We start from the raw sequence: 27,947 nt of genomic DNA on the forward strand, positions 1-27,947 counted from the left end.
TGTGGTGATTAATAATAGACCAAGAAAATTTTCCATGGTGAGTCACGGTAATCGAGCAGCTTCTGCAGATATTAATACACCGTAATCACTTTGTGTCTGGCATAGCCGCGTCATGACGTGATCGCGAAACGCACCTGTTGGAGGAAGGATTCGTTATGCTTGCTTATCATCATGTATTTCGACAGTTCTTGAACGAAGCGATAAGCATTGTCTTAAAAGAAGAGATGTTAAACGCTTGACACTCGATTTGTAGTGCTCTTGCCTCCTGTGCAATTTGTTATGCTGACGAACACCGATGTACTCATCAAATTCGTGCCATCTTGGCACCCAGAGCTTCCTCATTGCCAATGTGTAAAGAAAAGCAAAACTGCTGACGAGTGTAACTTTCAGCGCAAGGAACTTGATAAAGCTAACAGGGTGAGCTAGTCCCACAATTTGTTGTAGTTTCTGCTGTTCGTTCCTCGCGCACAGAAATCATTTTTCGCAGACAGTTGAAGCAGCTTCACAGAAACGCATATGATAGACCTTGATGATAAGTATAAATTTACAAATACTCGAAATATAAGCTGCTTTCGTAATCAGGTTGTTGCTCCAAAATGTTTTAATAATGATCTTCGTGATTCGTGCCACTACAACGAGGCAAAGGTTGTATATACCATATATTTTATGTGACCTATATAGCAGCTGAGAAAGATCCCACGATTAATGGCATAACTAAGCTATAGCTTGTTTAAGTTATTTTTATGATCTTTCATGTATAAGTCAACGCGTGCCCTATACCTGAGAGATCAGAAGAACAACTTATGCAAACTCTAGCGTAATAATGCCATTAATTATAACGTAAGACCATGTACCTTAGTAATCAGAAGCCAAACACGACGCCCTAGAACAGCTCTACAGGCCATTGACTACATTATAATTCTACCTCTTTGGGTGACGAAGCGGTTCAATATTACCTGCCCTTTGATTGTCCAAGGGGGTAGTACTGTTCCATAATTTTAGCACCATTGCCATTCTTGACGTTATATACAGCAGTATTACTAAAATAATTGGGAAGCAGTTGTATGACTTGCCTTATTTGCTGCGAAAAGGCTCCCGCTGGAATCCTGCGCTGGCGTGCTATGCAGTGAAGGCGAGGCAAAGGAAAACTTCGTACGACCTTGTGGTTGTTTAGTTAAAAATTTCTTTTCTGGCTTAAAAGAAAAACTACTCTTTTCAAAATTCCTGTACGCCGCACTAACAAAGCATACTACACAACGATGCAAAAGTTATATTTTTACTTGGACCGCTACATTCTGTTAAATGAAGCCGCAATATGGGTCAAAACACCATTTTCCCCGACTTTGCCACAATATTGTGGCAACGTTTCTACTTCTTTCGATCCCGCAGTATTTTTACCACTTACTATAGGAACCTACAAATACCTCATTGTGAATATATTACTCGCGTAAAAATCGGTGCTCTTTCTAAGAAAAGCTCAACATGCAGGACCTTCCTACTATTCGTTAAGGCCAAAAATAATGATAGTTGAAACAAAAATGAATAAACTATCATAGTCATGAAATAGCAGCGCCTTCCAATTAAGAAAAAGAATGTTTCGTAGTAATGGTTCAAACCAGTAATTTCATATAAATTGTTTTGTACGACACAGTTTCCCTTCCATGCCCCAAGTTCGAAGCGCCCTCTTGGCAACACAAATTTTTTTCTCTAACTATAACTCCTCAATAACTACCTCTGACATTCACACATACCAGCCCAATATTTTTGAGCATGATCGGAGATTGTCGAAAATTGACCTGGTACACTTGATATGGAATGACCCATATACATATATATATATATATATATATATATATATATATATATATATATATATATATATATATATATATATATATATATATATATATATATATATATCTCGAACCGTATTTCAGCGCAACAGTGAGATACCAATGCAAGACCTCGTGAATTTTGTACTTCTGGTGCTCGCACTCACAGTCATGGTGCAGTAAGTACTGTACTCATTCGTTCTACCTTTTAAGTTTAGCGCCTCTGTTAATATTTGTTGGGGTGCTAGTTGGCTTGGATGCATATCGAAACGAAAAACAGCCCGAGAAGACAGGCATGCAAGGTGACGCAAGTGTTTATTGATGGCAAGAATACACAAATAATCACTCACATGATGTTATTTCCTTGCAACGCAATTAAGAAAAAAAAATACAACAGTGCATCAGTGGATACCACACCGCAAGGCATGTTGTTAAGCAGGGACCATGAAGATGAGGCCGCGCCATTTCCTCATGGTGTTATCCACCAAGCTGTTATACTGTTATCCACAACCGACGTATCCTCAATACTTCGTTCGCTAGTACGTGAACCTACACTCCCATGGTGGAACTGGGCGAGATTCACCAGTGCTCACCAGCAGAGCTAGTATCCGAATCTAGAGTTCGGTATTCCGTCAGGAATATCTCGAGCTGACGGGTTGCTTCACTGTCGCCTGTGGCTTGGCGTTGCCTTCCCGAGTGCATACTCACTTAGGATCGCAATGCCCAACAAACCTACATGCGGTACTTGTAGCTGCAAAAAGCCTTCGACCATATTTTTGAGAGCATCTTCGTTTAAGTGCGGCAAAATAAAACAAAGCGTTTATATGCGCCAGAAAGACTTCATAAATTTCCCAGTGTCGGACAAAAGAAGCACTGGCCGAGACCGTTCTTAGCATAGAAGGCGAGGAAAAGGTTGTTGCGCTTCTAAGGGATAACTGGTCTTAGAGATAGGCTTTTAATGGCACACTCCCTTTTCCTGTTCCCCATTTGCACTTTTTTCGTTTTCCTTATTTCCCAACACATCTTTTCTATTATCTTTCACTACCTTTACCCCTTTTCCCCAACACACGGTAGCCATTCCGTCTAAGGACTGGCTATCCTCCCTGTCTTTCCGTCTAATTATTCCTGCTTCCATGCTCCCCAATTAGAATCAGAGAACTATCAGGAGCTTGAGGAAGTTAGTGCAATGGTTATTAATGTAACTGCAGGTGAACCTCCAAAAGAGTGTCCACGTCCTCTACAAGGTTAACGTAGGCTTGACTGCCGTCGACAGTTGAAATTCTTCAGCCGTACCACTAATGCGGAGGAACGCACGTGGTGCTCATAAAATTATATCCCTGTATTCTACTTCTTTTCAGGAATGTGTCTGCTGGTAAAGTGCTTAACAGCCACTGTGTTGGTCTAGTAAGTAGCCAGATATTTCTCATTGCAATCACTACATCACTTGGAATCTCATGTGCTGTCACTGGCAGACCTCTATATCAAGCAAGGGAGGTTGTTGAGCTAGTCGATTCATCGTTTGAAAAAGGTTTTAAACGGCGCGAAGGAGACAACGACAACAGGAAAGGACACGCACACACATACACAAAATTTCGCATACAATTTCACATAGGTCAGTTATTTGTATTTATGCTGTGGTTTTCATTGAACTCTATGTTTGCATGCTCTTTTTAATATAATCAGTACAGTAATGCGGATTGCGCAACGCTTACAAGAGAGACGATGGACGATAAAGAATACAATGACAGAGGCGCTCACTACATGTAGAAGTGCATATCCACAACAAGAAGATTGAAAGCAGGCCGTAGGTAATAACGCGTCAGGGCTTCCAGAAGAGCTCCCAAAAACGCACCCATTTCAATTTTTAGAGCGAGCACTTAGGCTTCAGTTTCTGCGCAGAGCGTTGGCGTGCCTCGTCCTTCATGACCGAAAAAACTAACGCGGCGGAGTGTGAAAGCGAATGCGGAGCACGGAAGAAAACAGTGAAAGGGTGAGGAAGGAAGCGGAATGCCGCATGGGACTGCGATCGCAGAGTAAGGCGAGGATGGCGAATGGGTGAAGAGTGCCCTGAAATGCACGTCGCCGTCGCCACCCAGGTGTAGCGGCATAATATTCGCAATCTCATTGTATGCGCGAAGCGAATTGTCGTACGAGTACATTCTGGAAGCCAAGCTATTTCCTTGCAGCATTTGAAGAGTCATGTGAGTCATACTACAAGCCGACGCGCATGACCCATTAGCCAGACCCATAGACCATTTGCGTCCAACTAGGCGCAACTGGTGGGGCGTTGGCGGTAAAGAGGCGATCGATGATCGTGGTGGTGGTGATAAACATTATTCACTCAGTTGGCAGCAAAGAGTTGGTGGCGGCTTTAAGGGCCGGCCCCTTACAAAATCTAGGAGGAGTTCCTAGTCTGGGACCCCTGCGGCTTCTGCTGCAGCACGCGCTCGGACCAATAGGGCACGCTGGTGCTCTAGGGTCGAGCAACCGAGCAGGGCAGCCTCCCAGCTCTCTCGAGTGGGGGGGGGGGAGGGACCGGAAGTGGAACGTGCATGCCCACGCGGTTCGTGGGACTGGACACGGAAGTATGACACCGCGGCAGAAGCGCTTGCCACTGCTCTTCCTTCTGCGTCTGTGCGAGCACGATGCCAAAGACAAGGGGTTCCCCGACTGCAGAAGCGAGAAGTGCAACAAGGATGCGCGCGACGAGCGGAAGACAAAGACACATGCACAACACGGAAAGGGGCTTGCATAAAGCGTTCCACTGGTCAGGTTTAATGCGAAACACGTGTACTTCAATTTGAGGCTAAAGTTTACTTATATGAGGGCAGCAAGGCTTTCGCCTTCTTGTGTTATAAGAGTGTAACACCTGCCGAAGTGTGTATACTGCTGCGTTTGCGTATTTTGTGAACATTACATTACGTGCGATCATTACGAAGTGCGCAAATACGTCACCGAACACAAGTTCCCTTTTATATCAACAGGATTATAGGTACCTCATATATTTCACAGAAGACAAAGAAAACAAAGGGCGATACAAATAATTATAACCAACAGATAGTCATCAATTCTGTATGAAGAAAACATATCGTGTATGAAATTGTAAAAGTCAGGAAGCAAATACAAGAACCAAGAAAGCCGTAGAAAATTTGAAGTAACCGTGAAAAATGTTGCGCAGCTGGAGATGAAATTGAGCAATATAATATTATAGATTAATTTTGAGTACCATGAGTGCAGTCAAATGTTTTTGCTAAAAAATAAAGTGTCAAGGAGGATAATGATGTAGGAGCCTAAAACTCTGTGGTCTTATTCACAAGGTATCTTATCGTAGTCTGAATTCAAAAGTAAAGCTGAATGTTCGGAATATTCAACCAAATAAAAATATAAATATTTACAGCAGCTCAAAGTGAAATATATAAGCGCATAACGTATAGTTATTAATGAAATTGGGAGCCCTAGCTAGGTTATCACAAAAGAATTGGCTGTTTCGCTGCGCTGCATGGTTAAGGCAAAATGAAGAACTGAAGAAACAGTGCAAGGGCGAACTCTAGCAGGGATTTGAATATAACATTTCTCTCCCATTTTTCTAGCGTTGCCATAGACCAGGTGATCCAAGGTGCGGAATGTACTGCGAGTGCACCCTGACGGCCTACGGGCGCCGTTGCACACCACGATTTATGAATTTGCGTGGGTAGCTCGAAGCTATATCAAATGACGATGTGGGCTATCTGCGCAGAAAACTAAGTAAAATAAAGTTTGCAACCACTGTTGAGAAAAAGTTTGGGCGAATTGTTCGAGCTTGCTTGCCGTTGAAAAAAAAGATCGACGGAACCGTAGGATTTCACTAGCCTATGTCAGGACAGCATTATGACGCACAGTGTAGCGCACAACACTGCAGTAATGTTTCCGTCAGCAGTGTTTCATTACCACGCACCGGATGCACAAGTGGTGGTTTTCTCACTGCATCCGCACTGTAATGTGTTCGCCGTGGCAGTAGTTGGACCTCCCGCGAGATCGAGATTTGTTACCTGACATGTCGTTCCTTATGCCGACAGGACGGGTCGGTAAGTTAAGGATCTGCCTTAAACTTCAAAATAAGTATGATTCGCGTGACTAAGTGAACCTATATGAAGACACATTTTGCTCAATTTTTAGGGGCCCTGAGTCAGTTGAATTTTTAATACTGGTTGAAGGACAGTAGGGGTTAAGAGCTCATCATTGATAAGCCGGGGCAATCACAACAACTGAGCATGAAAGCAAAACTACCGTTAAAACTGCGCCACCATGTCTAGGCCATCACTGCTTACCATAAACAGTAATCTTCTAATACGATAAAAAAGGCATTGATACCAAAGGTTATGCTATTTTCTAGAAACGTCGCTGTCTTACCGAATGATAGAAGCACGAATTATGGGCTATGCAGCCTCTAGTCGCAAAACACCTTCGCCACAATGACAGAAAGAAAATTGGGCCCTATACAGCATTGTTTAATAAAGTTCTGGATTAAATATGATCACACAATAAAATGCTAGACAACAAGGCAATCATAAGCACACGTAAACGACGCCATAAAAAAATTGCCATTCGGAGGAGACCATAACGTTCTTTGAATTTGCACGTTAGTGTTTAAGAATAAAATTTACCATGGAAGCATTTCTACGAACTGTAAATTCGCGGATATTATAAATCGCCTTACTAAGTTGCGTTTGCAATATAAAACGTCGATTTTACGTTGAAACAAACTTACAGTCATCGTTTAAATATCACACTAAAACCTGTTCTTTTTGCGATTTATCCATATCTAGCATTACTCTATGGTACTCAAGTAAGCACGAGAGTTCTAAGATCCGAAATCTGACTCTACAGAATTGCGTAAGACGCAATAACATGTAACAGAGAAGTGAGGTTCCGCACAATGCAGGTAAAATTAAACATTCTAACTGATACAACACATTTGTTTATAGATGAATTCAAAATGTATTACTGTTTACTAAATACTTCATAAATAGTTCTTCTTTGTCAAGTTAATATATAAGGCGAATTGCTAGAGGCCCGTTTACTTAAATTTGAATGCACGTTAAATAACACCAGATTGTCAAAATTTCCTCAGCCCTCCACTACGGAGTCCTTCATAATGAAATCGTATTTTTGGGACGTAAACCAATCGAAATTATTTCTAAGTTAGAATATCAAGGATCACTTTATCACTAAACCCAAAGCCACAGCACCCGAAAGTGCTGACTGCTTCACTGATTTTTGAAAGACATAACGGAAAATATTTCAGAAAAAAGACACAGGTAAACTAAACAGGAGGTAACTTTCAGAGCAACGTGATGCTGCTATCAATGTAAGTTATGTGACGAAATCTTAGTTCAAAGCTGCAGTAGGAAGGGCACCGAACGTAACCAGACTGGCGCTTTGTTGGTTGAAGCTACCAGAGTACGCAATTCTCCCGCTAGGCGAGCATCGTGCAGCACCTTTCGAATTCATTTCACCCGGTGTATTCTCCCAGGAACATTGTCTTGGTATAGTATTTTTTCCGTGAGATCAGCTCCAGCGCTCGGCGTTTTTTTTTTTTTTTGTGATGGCCGCTTTAAATGGGCTGTGTGTGTATGTGAAACTTTGTTTCGGGGTCGCAAGAATAGCACTATGACAGGTCACTAGTGAAAGTATCGGTTGCTTCGGAGCCGTTCTTTCAAAGAACGGCCACTTTTTCCTCGACCATCTTTTCGTTTCTGAACGTTCGAGGCTCTAACTTCTCGAGCACTCTTCTCATCACCAAACCTAGTGTTTGAAGTCGCTCAACAGAGCTCCAAGCTATACCACATAACTTTTCCAACTCTTCATTGACCCGCCTTCAGTCTTCAAGCACAAGTGCACAAAATAATTTGGATGCATTCAGATATGAGCGTTGGTTCATGCCAGGCGACGCCGTTTATTATTTCTGGAAAAAATTATATTTTGCTGTCCGAGTCCCCAGGAGAACATCACCGTTCTTAGTTTCGCGAAAAAAGATTTTGGCTTCGCCAAAAGAAGCTCGGAAGTCTTCACGAGCCAGAACCACCGTTCGCAAATTGCGCGAAAACGGCATTTTGACGAGATTCCAGAAAAAAAAACATTACACCTGCTGGTCCCAAAATTTCGCTTCGCATACTATGAAAACCACTAATTTACAAAGTCTGGTTTTCTTGCAGCATTGCAGCCTTTTTTTAAAGAAAAAACCTAGCGAATATGGCATGGCATTCAATAATGCCATAATTTCAGATTTCTTTTTTGCTCCGCTGGTATGACCATCAGTACTTTCAAATTTTTCGAAATAGGTTGATATGCACTGTCAATCACCTGTGGCGAACTCCCTATACCACGGCCCGTGTTATGCGGGTACGCGCCACTCGTGAATGGTAGAAGGGTCACGACTTACACGGCAGGAAAGTCACGTTATTCATGTGATTTGTGTACGACATATACTCCTGACCTTCTATTCCAATTTTGGTGTATACCAAGCTACGGAGACGACCACGAGAGCGCCCAGACGAAGGCGGCTAGATAGCCTACATAGACAGATATGTAGGTAGAAACACTCAATATGTCGGTGGTTCGCTAAGAAATGCCTCGCATTTAAACATATATCGGATTGGTTGGGATTTGAACTCGGGCCCTCTGCGTGGAAGTCGAGTGTCACGGAGCGACGCTGCTGCTTCGAACTGCGTCGCAAAAATACCCCATATAGGCATCATGTTGGACAAGGAATCGTGTTAACATATGTAATATAGCGTCGTAGAAAAAACGCCAGGCCTGCGCGGAAAGCGCAGCACAGTCACAGCGAAAGCTAGAAGAACGGCATTTCTAGAGCCCGTTATAAACTATCTTGTGGCTACTAATACAAGTACATTAGCAACGTACCCACTACGACACAAATCATAATTTTTGGGAAGTTGGTAAGCACCCACCACGACATTATTCGTTATTCTGCGGAGAAGCGAGGTACCATCTGTGAGGCATTATGTGCACTTTGTTATTGCGGTGGTTGATGACGATGAAGAATTATGGCCGAGCCCTTTGTAATGGGTTGGAAGCTTTAAACGACCCACTAGTTACGTAATTCATATTTTGTGACGCCCGGTCGTTATTTAACTGTGCCACCACGCTTCATAACATACGTTAACCGGAGAAACGTAGAGCGAGAGAGAGAAGGAATTAACTTTATTGAGAGCCTGAGGAAATGGATCATGGGAGCCTTATGGGTTTCCTTGGCAACCAATAGAAGTGCACTTGCCAGGAACCCACTACGCTATAAATCATCATACATTTTGTGAAGTAGGGAAGCAGCCCATACGCAATTTTTCGTCAATCTGCGGAGAACCGTGGTACTCGCTAAACACCTGTAAGGCATTATGCGCACTTTCTTGATGCTGTGGCTGATGACGATGAAGAATTATTGTAGAGGCCTTTGTAATGGGTTGGAAGCACTCAACAACCCACTCGTTGCGCAATTTGCATTGTGTGACGCCCGGTTACAGAATTCGCGTTTGTGTGACGCCTGGTTGTTATTTTACTCTTCTACCACACTACAATACATATGTTAATGTGGTTCCTTCCCGACAAGAGGCCTGTATAGGGTCTTTTTGCAACGCAGTTTCAAGCACCGGCATGGCCCCGAGGTAGAACACTGGGCTCCCACGCAGAGGGCCCAGGTTCGAACCTCGTTCCATCCTGGAAATTTTTTTCTTATTTAGTTTTTTTTTTCTTATTTCGAGCGATACTGGTTACGGACACCGGCGGCGGCGGCGGCGGCGGCGGACAACTACGGCACCAAAAACGGCCGGTGAAATGATCTCATAACAGCTTTCGCTGTAAAAGTAAAATAACAACCAGGTGTCACGCAATGCGAATTGTGCACCGAGTTGGCTGTTCGCTTGCTTGCTAGCTTACGTGCTTGTTCCTTATATTTGGCTCGTACCCACAACAGGGGATTGCCCAAAAAGCCGGCGGTTAATGTAAATGCGAACCTTAGGTAAAAGTAAAAGCTGGTTGTTGAATGTTTCCAACCTATTACAAAGGGCTCAGCCATAATTCTTCATCGTCATCAGCCGCAGCACAAACAAAGCGCACATAATGCCTTACAGATATAGAGTGGGTACCACGGTTCTCCGCGGAAGGACAAAAACTGGCATAGTGAACGCTTCCGATTTATGATGCAGTGGGCACCTTGCATATGTAGTTGTATGAGTTGCCATAAGAGAGTCTACAACGGGCAGTGAATGGCCGCTATTTCAGCGTTCGTTGTGACTGTGGAGCGTGTGGCTCGCAGGCCCGGCGATCTTTTTTTTATTTTTACAGCGACAGCTGTTATGAGATCACAACAGTGCCGTAGTTGTCCACCCCCCACCGTCGCCGGTGTCCCTAACAGCTATCGAGCCAAATAAGGAAAACAAAATCACAAAAAAATATTCAGGATCACATGTGATTTGAACCTGGGCCCTCTGTGTGGCAGTCGACAAACTTCAACCTGTCAAAGAGGCCCTGCAGAGACTACTTCGGTCCAAATGCATTCTTTAACAACTCATTGACCATCGTGGAAACGTTAACAGCAAAGAATCATTGTTTTTAAAAATACATTGATTAGTTGGTGTGTATGCGTGCTCCCAGCACTCTACAGGCAATCAGACAGGGGGCAAAAAAGACAATAGAACATAGGCAACACGCAGGATAACATCGCATGAAGAACATCGTACAGACCTAGTGTTTATACACGACGTCAAAGTAGCTGAGGTGACTAATGTAGCGTTTAAAGAAATGTTTCATACACCCACACATAAGCATTATTCTAGTATGCCTAAAGGCAAACGATCTTCAGAAGCGTAGCCGACACACAAACCTATATCTGCGTATCAAATAATTGATAGCAATGGTTATGTGTCGTTTATATTGAAATGACTAATATGCATATATATATATATATATATATATATATATATATATATAAGACCGGTCCACCAGTCGAAACCGTTGGCAAATAAAATTAAGATAACCGCTTAGTTGTGTCTCTTCTCTTCTATATATATGTGTGTGTGTGTGTGTGTGCGTGTGCGTGTGCGTGTGTGTGTGTGTGTGTGTGAAAAGTCGGGAAGCTATGTATGTTGGAGCCGGCTATACAAACATCACGGTGTTGATAAGACGGAATAAAACAATAAGACAGGACAAAAGAGGTTGTCACAACTCGCAAGCGCTGTCTACGCTTGCGAGCACGAGCTTTAACGCAGAGTTGAATGCATATGTATTGTTATAGCACTTATAGCAGCAAGACAAACCGAAGGCATTCTTTCACGTCAATGGTAGAAAACAACTGGGAATGAGTTTTCTGCCTGCACATTCAAAATTATGCGGCCTTGAACGATAGTAGTTTAGTTTTTCACCATATAGCATGGCCATTTCATAAACATACATTCAGTGCTGGGCAGTATCGAAGATACATGTATCTTAGATACTATCTTAGATACTCTATGGGTATCTTGTATCTGTATCGCGATACGTCTCGAAAGACGAGTATCTGTATCTGTATTTCCGATACATTCGATAATGTATCGTGTATCTTAAGATACAAGATACTTCTATCGCAACACAACCGTGCGAAACAATAATCGCTGGCCAATCTCCGCTTCTCAAGGTGGTACTGGTGCCGTTAAGCGATCTCAATAAGTCTAAGGGCACTGACGTTATTTTATTTTTACGCCAGAGTCGTCCAGCGAGGGTAGAAGATCAGGAAGACAAGCGCGCGGACGTCTACGCCCAGCCCACGTACCTTTTGTTTTCTCGATCTCTTTGCTTTTTAGTTGCGCCACTGCCGCGACACTTGCTCTTAGCAACTGTCCTGCGCCGCGTACTCCACTGCGTGCGGCGTCTATCGTGCAAATTTTGATATTGCTACAGTGTCGATATTGAAGATTTTCTTGCGTCTTGCGTCTTGCTCCGTAACGAAATGTGATGCGTGCAAGAATGGGGTTGGTTTGCGTCGTGTAAATTTTACATATCAACGATTGGAAGGATCTCGTGGATGTAAGTTTGACTTGCATGCAATGAATTAACTTATATGCATATAAGCTTCTAACAACTTTAGCGCCACGGGTACTGAAGCTAGATCTAAAAGAGCAAGCATTTACCTAAGGGAAAATATCTTGGCGTACCGTATTTTTCACTTCCTGCTACATTTGTTCAAAGTACCAACTGCTACATTCGTTCAAAGAATTCATGAAATCATTATGTCATTATTTGCACAAGTGCTGTCTTAGCTGTCATTTTGCATCCCATACATTACCCAGGTCCTCTGCACTGTTTGTCCGGTCTGGTCACTGCAGTAGGTCTTTTGTAACGCGCTCCCAAAATAAGATCTCTGCTTTATTCTTCTGTCTGCTTTATTTCTACTACTGTTAACACATTTACACGTTGCCAAGGTGATTTTGAAAACAAATATATAATTATGTGGGCGTGCTTGAGCATACAGTACAAAACGTTCTGCTTACCGCTTAGGAAAATAGCGAAATTGACTTTGCATTATAATAATGGAAATCATTAGAAGCCATCTTAAAGATATTAGGAAGGAGATCCGAGAAACGTTGTTTTACTGAATGCTGCCGTTTACTCATGAGCGTCCCAACGAGCCGTTTCTGGCAATTTTCCATAGGCACTGAATTTTCTATTGTCTGAACAGGTAAGTTGACGATACTTCATGCTCATAGCTATTAAGGACGCCCTCTGTAGTGTGTTTCTGTACTCATTCAATGTGAATGTTTGACACACAACCACCTCTCTATTTCGCTTATATTTCTTTTCCTCTTTTAGGCCTTCTTAAATATTTTTCGTATTACTAATCGCTACGTAATGTCAGCTAAAAGCGGCAATAGCGCCAATAGCGGCGGCGTCCTTTCTGTGTTGCACATGTTCTCTCGTTGAAAAAAAAATGCTAAAAGATTACAAGAAAATTCGACGACGCAAACCACCGTGAAGAAAAGGCGAAAGGAAAGAGCGTCAACTCGCAACTGACTTTATTCTTGCAAATCCACCGCAATATATATACCATGCCACACATGCGTAATAACACACCATGCGTCACATCCAACATTTGGCCAGTCTCAATGCACGAGCTAGTTCAGAAATCTGTCAAAAAATTAAATTCAGCTGAACGCAGTACCACCGACGTATCGCTAATACAGATATCTTTTTTCTTTTGGATGAGGTATGCTTCTAGCATCTCTCGCTCAATCACCTCCTTGCTTCTACCTAGAAGAGTGATATTGGCAAATCTTGCCTCACATCCACACGTGCTGCAGTGCATAGGCAAATGTGCCAAAAGGTTATTCTTTATCGGAAGAACATGCTCCCTCGCTCGATCGTTTATGCATCGGCCGGTATGGCCGATGTAAACCCTTCCACAGGAGAGCGGAATTTCGTAGACCACTCCCGTTGCACAGGTGACGTAGGGCCTCGCATGCACGTTAGTGAGTCTATTAACAAAGAATTCTTTACGCCAGCAGATAAGTAGAATATGAAAATTCATTGCAGTTTTACGTCATCTGCGTATACACCAGGGGTCTCAAACTCAGCTTATAGCCAGCGGGCCGCCGTCGCGAAATTTAGTTCCAAGGGCCGGGGCGGTGAAGATGGTGGGAGAGTGTTTCAACAAAATTACGATGTAAAGGAAGCCTTTCCCATGTCTCATATATAGGTCATTTCTGAAAGGGATTTGGAGTCAGGATTCGAGAAACATCGATACCGATGTACACAACGAGTGAAATCTGGACGCATATTGTGAAATATAGAGTTTTTGTTCCATGGTTATATTTCAGCACATGGTGACCACATGTTACTTACGAAAGGAATGCTTGAGACCAGTCATGTCTGTGCAGTTCACGGACATACTCATTTCGAAAATAAAAACAAATGGGATGAAAACGGTCATGAGTGTGGGCCGGGCCGCTAGCGAAAGGTCTCAAACCCCTAGTACACACCATGCGTTGCACCCCCCCCCCCCCCAAGAAAAAAAGAAAAAGAAAAAAAAGAAAATGCTACCAGCGCTGCTGCTGCTGTACACCTGTCCGGATATACGGTATTGTGCAAACTGTCTTTTACGGACAAGGTAAAATTCCACACCGGTATTTGCGCCGTCGTGGGAAGGCTTCTTATTGAAGTTATTGTGATTATACGGCTACCCGCTAGCTGGTCGGCAAGCTGAGCAGCGACTCCCATCAATTGCAAAAATAACAAGCAAGAACCGCTGTCAGCGAAGTGTATAAAGAACTGCCCTGTGAAGAAGCTAAAACAAACCCCAATAAGTTATTTTGGAAGGAAACTAATGTACTTTGAGCAAGAAGGGCAGAACTCTTGAGATACTAACAGACATTTCATTCAAGTGAAACAAAATAGGTCACAGTTAAGAAATTTTCAAGCAGACATTTTCGCACATTGGCGTTTGCTGCTACATTATATGGATCTTTAATAACAAATTTGATAATGTATCGAAGTATCTTAAGATACAATTGCCAAGTATCGTATCGGATACAATTATTGCGGCAGTATCTTGTATCTGTATCTCCAATACTTCTTGCCTGAGTATCTTGTATCGTATCGCGATACAATTTCAAAGTATCTTTGCCCAGCCCTGCATACATTGAACGTCGTAATGGTACTGGCCTCAATTGTCGCTAAACAATACCATCACTGAGGCTGTCCATGTCTGCTCACTACATAGGCAAGCTATGGATATCACAAACTGAAGCCAACAATAACGATGACGAGGACGTTTTATTGCCGCTACTTGGAATGCCCACAATTGTGTGAATGGACATTTCATATCACAAGTAGCACGCACTTGTACTCGAAGAAGGTCACGTGCATGGCTGAGTAAGATATGTCAGAAATGTCAACGATAGCGATGTCTAGAACGTATTGCTATCACTGGTTGAAATATCAACAATTGTACTAACACACGTTACATACCACAAGCAACAGGCTCATGTTCTGGTAGAAGCCTATATCCATGTCTGAATAATATGCCAAAAGTCAACAATAAACATGACTGTGACGCATTATTACAAATGGCACGGATACCCAATCTTGTAGAAATGGACGTTAAGTATTCTAAGCAACAGCTAGGCACTTGTTGTCGAAGAATGCTTTGTAGCATTTCCGCTTGGAGCTACCTTAACTACTCAAAATGTAACAAAAAGAAAAACACGGCATGGTGTGAATCACTTTCAGTGTTTCCCTTTGGGAATGGCACAACAAATTATTACAGAAAACAAGACAAATAAAGAACATTGAACGTACGTCGAACGAACTTGTGCAAACAGTTTAAAAATTCAAAACAAACGTGTTTTGCATTTACCGTAACATACAGGACATATTAAAGTGGCATGGATAGAATAAATTAATGCATACACAGCGAAAAGAAGTTCAAACCTACGCATGAAGGCGCTTCTTAGAATTGAAAATGATTCGTATAAGAAATCAACAAAGTGCGTAGTGCTACGCAACACATGAAGGAGTTCTGTATAAACAGATACCGAACCTCTAGCATAGTCATGCCGAGCACTCAACAGCGCCGCACCCTCGAAGCAGTACGTAACCGAGAAAAATCAAGAACGATTATTGAAAAGCATAGCCTAGTCGCAGTAAGACAGCGAGCAACACGCGTTAGTAGCGGTAGTCCGGTTATGTCAAGGCAGACTAGTGGTGCGATCTTGTACGCATTCCAAATAAACACGGAGGCGTGGAGTTACATCCAGCCGCACGCGAATGGCCCATTTGAACCGCGACACACGTCACGGCCCTGCATTGACCAATCGCGTGCGGTCACGTGCGGCTGGATGAAATGCCACGTCTCCGTGTTTATTTTGGAACGCGTACAAGATCGCACCACAGATGGCAGGTAGCAGGTGAGCGCTCATCGAAAGCACGAAAGTTGCAGTGTCATCAACGACAGAACTAAGAGGCTAATAAAAAATGTTTATTATTATTATTATTATTATTATTATTATTATTATTATTATTATTATTATTATTATTATTATTATTATTATTATTATTATTATTGGATGTTTCTATTTACCGCCCAGCATGTCCCCTGCCTCGTTTCATGATGTCATGCCTTCCATTGAACTTGTGGTATCTTCTCATAGTGGGCACAGAATTATTGTTCTTGGGGATTTCAATGCACCTGGAATTGACTGGAGCACGCTTACTTTTTCTCATTACAATCATTTCATAGAGAAAAAGTGCAGCCTGCTCTTGGACTTTCTGGCGTTTAATTCCCTACTGCAACATAACTCAGTCGTCAATTCCAGTGGCAACGTCTTAGACCTGTGTGTGTCAAACGATCAACCCCTTGAAGTTTCCCGCTCCGACATCTCTCTTATACGTCCGGACAAATTCCACCCACCACTTAACGTAAGATTATCCGCATCAGCCGAAACAACGAGCTTCAGCAGTTACGTAAACAAATCTCCGAGATTTGCCTTCAAGCGAGGTGATTACACGGGCCTCTATCATCACTTTACCGTTGAGTGGTCACAGGCTACTGACAAACCAAATGTTGATGAGCAGGTTGATCGGTTTACGGAGCTTGTACTGAGCAGCATGCGTAATTTTATTCCCCAATATACACCTAAACAACGTAAATATCCCCACTGGTTCTCATCTGAACTTATCAGTGCACTGAAGCATAAAGATCACGCACACAGGAAATCTAAATGTTCTCCATCCAGCGAGTGGAAGGAAGAGTTCAGCTTCCTTCGAACTCTCTCTAAACGCCTATATAAACGGGATCATAGTTCGTATATTGAATTCTTAGAAAAAAGCGCCTCTGACAGGCCGGCTGAGTTTTGGAAGTATGTACGTAAACGGTCCAGCAAAAGCGGAGAGTCCTTCAGACTACTGGACTCAAATGGGGTAGAAGTGCATGCCGTCGCTGACTGTTTTGCCACGCATTTCTCATCCGTTTATAAGGCCTCAGACTCTAGCACTGATATCAGACAACAGCCCAAGGCGGTTAGCTCATCCAGTGCATTGTCGCTGGATGAAAATCTTATCTGCGAATGCATTAAGCGCTTAAAACCATCCTTATCATGTGGGCCAGATGGCATCCCCTCCGCCATGCTAAAAGCTTATGGTAGTATATTTGTCCCAGTACTAACCACGATATTTAATAACTGCCTGGACACTTCCTCATTTCCAAGCATGTGGAAAACTGCTCGTGTTTTTCCAGTATTTAAGTCGGGCTCTAAAACAGATGCTTCTAATTATCGCCGGATTTCTCTACTATGTGCCACATCAAAGATCTTCGAGCTGGCTCTTCACGACATATTGTCTTTTAGTGTGAAAAACTCATTGATCCCTAATCAACATGGTTTTCTCGCTGGCCGCTCAGCTACCACAAATCTTGCTAGTTTCATCACGCAGATCTCCACACCTATTTCTCAGAGAGGACAGGTTGACGTAATTTACTGTGACCTGAGCAAGGCTTTTGACGTAGTCAGCCACACGCTGATTATGGTTAAACTTGCGCACTTTGATGTTGACTTGTCAGTTGTGAATCTCCTGCAGAGCTACCTGCTCAATAGATATTGTTATGTTGCCGTAAATGGCCAAACGTCTTCTTTGTATAAAGTGACTAGTGGGGTCCCTCAAGGGTCGGTATTAGGCCCACTCCTATTTTTAATTTACGTTAATGATGTTTCTTTTGCCATTCGTAATTCTTCTTTCCTCTTGTATGCCGATGACATCAAGATTTTTAAGGAAATTCATTCAGTTAACGACTGTCGCTTGCTGCAGTCAGACTTGCGCTCTTTTTCCGAATGGTGCGACGGTAATAACCTTTCTCTGAATACCTCGAAGACAAAATTCATGTCTATCACTCGCAAAACATCTAGCGTGTCATTTCAATACTCTGTGAATTCTGTGCCGTTATGCAAGGTTTATGAAATCAGTGATCTTGGTGTTGTTGTTGACAGCGCGTTAAACTTTTCTTCTCACGTTAAACGTGCTGCTATGCGGGGCCTTCGTTCTCTCGGATGTGTTTGTAGAATATCTCGAGAATTCAGGTCTCCCATGGCCCTACACAAATTGTACACGGCAATATGTCTTCCGCAACTTGAGTATGCGTCCGTGATATGGAATGGCAATGCTCAATCCAGCGGTAACACCATTGAACGAGTCCAGAAAAAATTCCTCAGCATATATAACCATCGCTTTGCTAAAAATGACTCTGGATCTCGTTCAAGTACTGCTGAATTATTATCACTGCCATTACTTCACTGCCGACGAAATCGCTCTGATCTCTTATTTCTTTACAAGCTAGTCCACGGTATCATATCCTGCCCTGTACTTCTCAATTGTGTAAATTTTCGAATTCCGCGTAAGCTAACCAGAGAGAACAGACCGTTTCATGTACCCGCCTGCTTCTTCCAACACTCTACCGTTCACAGAATACAAAGTCTCTATAATGTTAATTTTCTTTATCTTGACGTTTTTCAAAGCCCACAATCATTGTTTTTATCCGAGCTTTGCACTGTTTTGACATAGTGTGGCACAATGTACAAAGTCTTCCCTTCTCAGTCTTTCCACATAGTTGTATATATGTAATCTAATTTTTATGCCCCGTCAATATTTCTCGTGTTGTCTTATTTTACTCCTCCCCTTTTGTGTTCAGTTCTCTTTGTCTACGTGTTTTTGCTCTTTTTATTTCTGAAAACTGTCTGTATTGTATTGTTTATTTTTATTGTTTTTTTTGCGTGCGCCAGCACAAAGACCTTACGGTTGTTCCTGGGCACGTTAAATAAATCATTGATTGATTGATTGATTGATTGATTGATTGATTGATTGATTGATTGATTGATTGATTGATTGATTGATTGATTGATTGATTGATTATTATTTGGTTTGAATACATAGAGAAGACCATGACACAGAGGAAATGAAGATATGGGGGAAAGAAACAGAAAAGAAGGAAAACAAATAACACAGACGTCAACACAACTAAATAGTGACATAGAAAATGTCTATAAACGCGAGACCAAATCGTTACTATTTAAGAATTTTTATAGCAAAAGCCTATAACAACCATAAGCTGATGTGTAACCGCCACAGGGTGACGATGAAATTTTCACAACAATTTCCTCTCGAATTCTTCATAACACGCAGTATTCTATAGTATGGAAGTCGGCATAAGGCAAACCTTGCAAGAAATTAACGTTCCACATCGTGAAACAATTATTAAGCTATAAGCGAATTCCTAAAAACGTTACGTCATCCAACATGAAATATTGCTCTTCTTGAATCACACAGACATGGAGAAAGAGAATAATCGACAATTTTCCTGGCCTTCATTTGATGCTAAACCATCTATGTATCAATTAACAGTCATTCGCACATATGAAACTGGTTTTCGATTCTTCTATAGTTATTTCACAATGCTTCTCAAGCGTTCACTGCTCTGTGTGTAAAATATGCACAATTTTGATATATTAATTAATGCTTTTAAACAAGGTTACATACGCAAGAAATTATTTGCATTTCTCAGCCCTTCTTTTGTCTATAGCATTCCACTCAAGAAAGATATATGAGATCTTTTGGAAGCCTTATGCTTAATTCTGTGGATATATACACACAGATATTTCACCGTCATATTCCAATCTCTACGGAAGAACTTGTGCTGCAGCCAGCATAACGATGTCGGCGGTGAGGGTTGCATTCGTCCTAATACTCGCACTCACAGTGACGGTGGAGTGAGTGATGATCCCATTGCTTCTACTTTTTTTAAGTTTTTCACGTGGTTTGTTCGCTCATCAATTCTATTTTTTTGCAACGGCTGTCTTTTTGTAGTGATTTTAAATTCATACCAGATTTTAAACATAATTTAACACTTAGCAATGCCTGACAATCACCCTTTGCCGGAGGAGACGGTCATTGGGCATTGGCTGAGGCCGTCCTAAGAAAAGGAGACGTTGAAGGCGTTGTCGCGTTTCATGAACAAGTGGTCTGGAAGAAAGACTTCGCGTTTCGCATTCTTTCATTTTCCTCTCCCTCTTTTAAAGTTTTGTTTCTTTTTTTGTAACGTACCTTCATTTTCTTTTCTTCCTTTTGCTCCCTTTTCCCAACACAGGGTAACTAGGCACTCTTAAGTAGTCGTGAAACGTTTTTTTTTTTTTTGAAGATTATGAGCTACCTGTGTATTCGGAAACCTGACCGTCCATTCAATAATATTCCTCGACGCCTTTCACCGTAGAGATCAAAATAATAGATATCAAAGCACAATGTCGATTTCCTAACGCGCGTTCCTATCGGTTCTACAGCTTACGTCAGCTTAGTCAGCCAATCAAAAATTTCTGTCGTCGACAAAACATGGCAACGCAGCGAGGCCTGCTGAGCCATGGTTGACCGAGGTTTGGAGCATCGTACTGTTTCAACTGCGGCGTCGTAATGTCGTCACGTGCAGAAACCGTGCCGACCTTCCAACCTTCCCGAGCTGCAGCGTCGTATGTTAGAACCACAGTGGAGGAATTCAGAGGCCTCTCAACGGCGGCCCTTCAGCGGGCTGAGAACGCGTTGACTATACTTGCGTGCGTATCGACCAAACTCCGAGGAGTGGCGCTGTATGTTCTGGCCTAGAGTAACTGCAACTATAGCGATATCCATCGTTCACGCAAGTCACGCGCAGTTGCGAGTACTTCTGTGTTTTCTGTTGGTGCACGTGTGTTGATTTTGCATGGTTTCTTGCGGCATGAATAGCTTTGTGAACCTGTCATGGGCAAAACATGTTTAGACTCGCGCTGCAAGACGGCGTAGAAGTCGTATCGGGAGAAGTACTTGTCATTTTCCGCCCCGAAAGACGACGAAAGATAGGGTACACGACGCGTTAATACACCTGATGGCAATTTTATTGCGATACAAAATTAGAAAACGAGCATTGGCTACGTTCGCCCACATGTGTCGCCTTGAATTGAAGTGGCCTAGAGTTACTGTATATGCTACCTTTGGGTAGCAGAGTTGCGCATAGGTCTGGCTAGCAACCATGGCTTTGTCGCGAAGACTCACTCTGTTTTTGCTGGCGACATGCCTACCGGGTCAGCGGTCGACATGTTTGGAGTGTCCAAGACCGGTGATTTACTTTAATGTGAATGACTCGTGTCAATCCAGTTCGCTGCAGCGGCGCCATCGAGAAATACAAAACTTGGCCCCAGTGTCAACTTCTCCGCAACATATGGTTGCTAGCGGCGTTTGGAAGACAGATGCGCAACTCTGGTACCTAAAGCTAGCGTATGCAGTAACTCTAAAGTGTCCAAGACGTGCACGCCATCTGTCACAGACTGCAAGAAGCTGGTGCGGGCGCAGTTCAGACACCTATCATATTTCTCCACCGGGGTTAGAACGCAGTTGGCTTTTGGGATTTGAGCGCTACTGTGAGCTAAAAATTTCTGTATCATTTTATTACTTCATAGATTTTTAATAAACCTATTATTTTAGAGCGAGCAAACGATATGTCTATGATTTACAAAGTCTTAAGACGACGCTGCCTTCTTAGTTCCTATGGAGCACGGTGGAGCTTAATTGTCGGTTTAGGAGCGTAAGAATGCAAGGATTTCACGGCCATTATTAAACATAGACTAACTATTGCGCCTAAATATCAGGAATCTGCACACCCGAAGCTTGTGGAAGCAGTAGAAAGTACAACCGGGCAGCTTCATTTTCTTTCACGACCCCTTTGGAAAATGTCTAGCCTCCCTGTCTTTCCACCTACTCAACTATGGGGACCAGAACAAGAATGCGCGACGATTAATTAGTGTAGCTGCAGCTACACATAGCAAGAGCGTTCAATTTGCTCACGGGATTTTCATGAAAGTCAGTGTTTTTGACACTTCAAATTGTTCTATGGCACCACTAATCCCGAAGAATGAGCACGATGCGCATAAACGTTTATCATTTGTTCTGTACTCTTTTGCAGGAATATCTCAAGTGCTTCAAATCAGTGTCTTGCTCTAGTAAGTAGCAAAGCGTTTCTCACTCGAGCCCTTTTATCATCTGGAATGCCTCAGTTCTGGTGAATAGTAGTCCTCTATTCCCAGTTTGTTATGCCACAGAAGTTAGCTGCTAGCCTTTCTTCTATTTGTTGCCATTTGATTCATCGCTTCGCCTGTACGGCCAAAGTTATTACGACGAAAGTTTTTTTAGCGCTGGGAATACATCTATTATGTTTTTATTCTGACTGTAATGTTTTATGCCGCTTAAAAAAATTCGGCAGATCCTACGCTTTGAGCTCATCGGTGTAATTGAAAGCAGTCAGCGAGGAGCTGCATACACTGCGTTGTTTTCGAGGCAAATCAAGGCATTCATGACCCCAGTGCACCATGAGCGTGGCACATAAATCATGCCATATATGACATTTTTGTCATGGTTTTCATGTTGCACCTGTAATTTATGTTCGTCATGAAGTCATTCCATATCATGGCAATTGTGGTACATATCAGTTTAACGAAGCGGCCGCGAGCGCCCCAAGGCCATGTCATGTAAATCGAGCCGTAGATGACATAAATGTCATGACTTGTGTCTTACAACCTGCCACCAATCATCGTCATACACTCTTGTCTAGCCACACCAATTGTGGTATATATCAAATTAACGAAATGGCTGCGACATCACGAATACCTTGGTACGTAAATCACACCGTACATGACATGCATATCATGATTTTCACGTTCGCAACTGTAATTTATGTTCTGTGTACACTCACGTTACACCTACGAATTTTGATACATATCACATCATATAACATTAACGAAAGCCTCGAGCGTGGCATGTAAATTGGTCTGTACATGACATGCATTTCATGATTTTCATGTTTCCACCTGCATTAATTTTTGTCATAGACGCACGTTACGCTATACAACTTTTGGTGTATATGAAGCCAGCGAAATGGCCGCGAGCGCACCATGAGCGCGGCATATAAGTGATGCCGTACATGACATGCATTTCTCAATTTTCTGTTGCGATGACTCATATATATGTTCGTCATACAGCCCTGTAACGCCATACTAATCTTGGTATATGTCACACTAGCGAAACGGCCGCGCGAGCACGATGAGGCACGTAAATCATTCCGTACATGACACGCATTGCATGATTTTCATGTTGCCACCTGTTGCTTATGTTTGTTATACAGTCATGCCGCGTAATACCAATTTTGCTGTATGTAAAGCTAACAAAGCGGCTGCCAGCACATCATGAACGCGACGTGTAAGACATACCGTACATGACATGCATGTCATGATCTTCACGTTACCCGCTGTCATTTATGGTCGTCATACAGTCACGCAAACCAGTACAGAACTCGGTATATGTCAAGCTAGCGAAACGGCCGTGAGCACACCACGAGCGTGGCATGTAAATCATACTGTGCACGAGAGGCATATGATTTCCATGATATGACCTGTTATTTATGCTCTTCATACAGGGATTTCATGCCATACGAATTTTGCTGTACATCTCGTCAACAAAATTACAGACAGACAGACAGACAGACAGACAGACAGACAGACAGACAGACAGACAGACAGACAGACAGACAGACAGACAGACAGACAGACAGACAGACAGACAGACAGACAGACAGATAGATAGATAGATAGATAGATAGATAGATAGATAGATAGATAGATAGATAGATAGATAGATAGATAGATAGATAGATAGATAGATAGATAGATAGATAGATAGATAGATAGATAGATAGATATGGTCAAAGTTGCCGAAGTTCGCTAAGAAATGATTCGCATTTAAAACTTGGAGGACGCTTGAGCTTCGCCTTGAAGAGTAGAACGCGATTGCGCAATCGGACCCTGTTAGTCGGCATTTAAACCAACCACTCTTTGCACTATTGACATGTTCTAAAGCACTGTGTGATTCTACACTTCTGCCACGCAATCTTACATGTGTTAAGGACACTCCTCGCACTTCATAACAATCACATAGCGTCTTTTTCCGAAGGAATTTCGAGCACAGGCATGGCTCTGCGGTACCTTCTTGCGACGCAGAAGTCCTGCATTCGATTTCGACTCACACCGAATATGCTTTATTATTTCTACATTTTCATCTATCTCAAATTTTCGTAGGTCACAACCATCGACGCCGACCGCGGTGTTTTTTCGAATTGAGCTCTTTAACGCTATAACATTAAAATATCATCAGTCTCGTGATCTCATTCGCGCAGCTCACACACACTGGATGATGGGCGAAGAATTATTCCACGCATAAGGACACTCTTTATGAACAAAATCTGATTTGGCAAACATGATTGAAATCAGCTCGCAGTCAGTGAAACGTTAAAATCTTGAGAAGTACGTCTCCTCCTGGCACAGAAACATATTTGCTGCGCATTTTCAAAACGTACGTATCTTACGCTCGCACATTTGGATCAGAAATTCAGATTCGTTGTGCGACATAACGGGCTTGATAGTTGACGAAATCTTCCATCCCCATTTTTCGATACCAGACTTCCATTATGTCTCACGTATGCCAAATTCTTGCTATCATGCCTATTCTGTGTTTTAATTCTTCATTCCTTTAGAGTGGTTGTACCTGAACATTCTTTCTTAGTAAAAACAATTATCGGTTGGAGAAGTTATATCCGAGGTGCTTCAAACCGCTGGAAGTGTTTGTTAAGAAAATAAACAGGAATACTTTCGCCGAGTGTAAGTGTATGGCTGCCACGTACCTTTTGAAGGAAGTGTTTATGTTAGTAAATAACTATTTTGGGGCAACTCAAAATTTTGTTATGTGGTTCTATTTTCCTGACGGTAGAATATCAAAAGAATGCCCTCTGCAGTAACGCGAAACAAGGAAGGCCACCCAGCTGCGCATTTCCTTCAGGCTTGGAACTATTGCATAACGAAGGTCCCAAAGACATTGTCATTAATGGCGAAGTTGTGTCGGACTGTAATGTCGTATTGCAACTCGATTTATTGGTTTTTTGCAATCCGTCTTGACTGATTGTTCAGCAGATGGTTTGTCACCCTTCGCGCTGAAATGCCCGTACATTTTACCAATGCCTAAATAGAGGTATCACATGAAGGCACAGGAGAACGTTTGCCTAATATTAAATCAAGAAATCTAGACGCCCAGACGGGATATCAGATTCGTTTTTACGCAGGTATGTGGAATGGGTAGCCCGCTATCTCTAGATTATATTTACGGCATTGCTGGCCCAAAAACGAATTCGAGATGATCGGTTAGTCGCAAAAGTTGTTCGGGTACACAAATCTGGTGTTAAAAAGAATCTTGGAAACTATCGGCCAATTTCATTCACGTGTGCGTGCTGCAAGCGTCTTGAACACATCATATCAAAATCAGCCTATAGTTGCCTTGAAGACAAGATATCCACTGTTATACGATTGGCAGAAACAACTTTTCAACTGCACTGAATAAGAGAAAACAGATCAACGCTATATGTTTAGATTTATTCAAGCCTTTAGGCTGTGTCGTGCATACCAAGTTAATGAGTTAGCTAATTGAAATTAATATAAATTGTGAAGTTCTTACATGGATCCGCTCATACCTTACAAGTCGGACACAATACACTGAAATAAACGGTGGCAAATCTAATTGTTAAAAATAACCTAAGGCGTACTACACGGATCCCTAGTGGTACGCCTAAGGTTATATTTTCCTAAATTTCCTCGGGCATTTAGGAGCCTCAAAAAATGGTGAAGCTATAGGTTTCATCAATGTGCCCATGAAGGCGAAATGAAAAACTGATGAAGGTGTACAATGTCTTACTTAAGAATTAGCACCGGCAATAAATATTTTATGGGCGAAGCACTTTAGGGTCTCGGCGTGTCGGCGTGCCTCGTGCGTCATCGTCTGCTGTCGGGGCGGTCCAATTGCTTGAGCGCAAGAGAGGGCGCCACCGCGTCAGCGTTGGCCGTGAGGCGAGAGTACAGTGTACTAGTACACTCTAGCGAGAGCGAGCGAACGGCGTGCGTTGACTATGGAAACACTCTTTAAATGCGAAGCATTTCTTAGCGAACTTCTGCGAGTTTGAGCGTATCTATCTAGCCGCCTACGACTTTGGGCTCTCCTGGCCGTTTCGTTAATAAGATATGCACCAAAATTGGTATGGCATAACGTGACTTTATGACGCACATAAATGACAGGTCATAACTTGAAAATCATGATATCCATGTCATGAACGACATGATTTACATGCCACAGTTTTGGTACTCTTGCGGCCGTTTCGTTAGTTTGATATATACCAAAATTGGTATGGCGTCACAATAGTGTATGACGAACAGAAGTGACAAGTCCTAATGTGCAAATCATGACACGCATATCATGTACAGCATGATTTACATTCCACGCTCATGTTGCGCTCGCGGCCGTTTCGCTAGCTTGATATACACCAAAATTGGTATCGCGCGACGTGACTGTGTCACGAACACAAATAACAGGTGGTAACATGAAAATCATGACACGCATGTCATGCACAGTATGACTTACGTGCAACGCTCATGGCGCGCTGGCGGCCGTTTCCGCTAGTTTGATATACACCACAATTGGTATCGCGCGACGTTATTGTGTGATGGACACAAATAAAAGATGGTAACATGAAAATCATGACACGTATGTCATGCACAACATTACTTAAGTGCCACACTCATGGAGCACTGGCGGCCGTTTCGCTAGCTTGATATACACCAAAATTGGTATCGGGTGACGTGACTGTGTGACAAACACAAATAACAAGAGTTAACATGAAAATCATGACACGCATGTCATGCACAGTATGACTTATGTCACGGTCATGGCTTGCTGGCGGCCGTTTCGCTAGCTTGATATACACCAAAATTGGTATCGGGTGACGTGACTGTGTGACAAACACAAATAACAAGAGTTAACATGAAAATCATGACACGCATGTCATGCACAGTATGACTTATGTCACGGTCATGGCTTGCTGGCGGCCGTTTCGCTAGCTTGATATACACCAAAATTGGTATCGCGTGACGTGACTGTGTGACGAATATAAATAACAGGAGTTAATATAAAAATTACGGCACACATGCCATGTACACCATGACTTACGTGCCACGCTCATGGTGCGCTGGCGCCCGTTTCGCTAGCTTGATATACACCAAAATTGGTATCTGGCGACGTGGCTGTATGACGAACATAAATAACAGGTGGTAACACGAAAATCGTGACATGCATGTCATGTAGGGTATGATTTAGATACCACGCTCATGGTGCACTCCAGGCCATTTTGTTTACTGGATATATACCTAAATTGTTATGGCATGACAACAGTGCGTGAGGAACATAAATAGCAGGTCACGCATCGTATATATGTAGCAGAATATATGTTTCATTAGCATGGCATATACCAGATTATACACGCATGCATGTATGACAATCTCGCGATATATAAAGCGAACTAGATGTCACGACATGAATGACTTCATAAGCCTCAATGACAAGCCAGACTATGTATGCAGCTGTTTGCTACCTGCTTCGCATTACTTCGATTCCCACACTGCGTGGGATCTGCCGATTTTTCTGCAACAAACGCTGAACTACCAGCGTAGTTGAACAATAAAATTTCGCAGCGTGCACATTAACTAAAACCGGACTGCGGGTCTCTGTGCCTAATCTGTCTTCTGTCTCTCATTGCGGATTAGCCGTGATTTCGCTGTAGGAGACACCGGTGCACACTGCATGCTTCGTCCCTCCACAGGTATCACGTCAGTGGAGTTGAAACACTCTACACTACATGCTTCGCCCCTCCCAATTTTCTTTCGAGATTAGTATGTGGAACGTATATGTCTGCACAACGTATGTGGAACAACTTTTTTTCCTTCCACTTTTATAGTTTTGCCTTGGACCACGCGATCGAGTGCGCGGACCATTATGCAGGTGCATCAATAACGGCGCCGCACATATATGCGCCATAAAAAGGAGGTGGTGGTGGCGAACGTAATTGGAGCCGACACCCTCTGATGGGATAGCCATTCAGTGCCGGAAAACTACGCAAAATAAAGTGTGCTACCACAATTCAGAAAAATATCGTGTCATCTT

The 27,947-nt window shown here is 42.6% G+C and overlaps 1 protein-coding gene across 2 annotated transcripts; it reads left to right on the plus strand.

The window, feature by feature from the left end:
* Positions 1 to 220: 220 nt before the first annotated feature.
* On the plus strand, positions 221 to 27,884 carry LOC119372467 (uncharacterized). Of its 2 annotated transcripts, XM_049419798.1 has the most exons (5): positions 221 to 417; positions 1,938 to 2,011; positions 3,191 to 3,236; positions 21,826 to 21,862; positions 27,742 to 27,884. In XM_049419798.1, exons 1-5 carry the CDS (start codon positions 280 to 282, stop codon positions 27,795 to 27,797), a joined length of 351 nt encoding a protein of 116 aa, XP_049275755.1. In that variant the 5' UTR covers positions 221 to 279; the 3' UTR covers positions 27,798 to 27,884. The 2 variants fall into 2 exon arrangements, 1 of the variants encoding a protein (XP_049275755.1); XR_005179543.2 differs by lacking the exons at positions 21,826 to 21,862; positions 27,742 to 27,884 and adding an exon at positions 5,423 to 5,593 and having other exon boundaries at positions 224 to 417.
* The last annotated feature ends 63 nt before the right edge of the window (positions 27,885 to 27,947 follow it).

This window comes from Rhipicephalus sanguineus, chromosome 10, assembly GCF_013339695.2.
Source record: "Rhipicephalus sanguineus isolate Rsan-2018 chromosome 10, BIME_Rsan_1.4, whole genome shotgun sequence".
Classification (NCBI taxonomy): Eukaryota; Metazoa; Arthropoda; class Arachnida; order Ixodida; family Ixodidae; genus Rhipicephalus; species Rhipicephalus sanguineus.

Bases quoted from the DNA above. Each gene is read 5' to 3' on its own strand.
- LOC119372467 (XM_049419798.1), top strand. From the start codon at position 280: ATGCTGACGAACACCGATGTACTCATCAAATTCGTGCCATCTTGGCAC. The intron at 2,012-3,190 runs GTAAGTACTGTA...ACTTCTTTTCAG, and splicing joins GCACTCACAGTCATGGTGCA to GAATGTGTCTGCTGGTAAAG. The intron at 21,863-27,741 runs GTAAGTAGCAAA...CCACTTTTATAG, and splicing joins CAAATCAGTGTCTTGCTCTA to TTTTGCCTTGGACCACGCGA.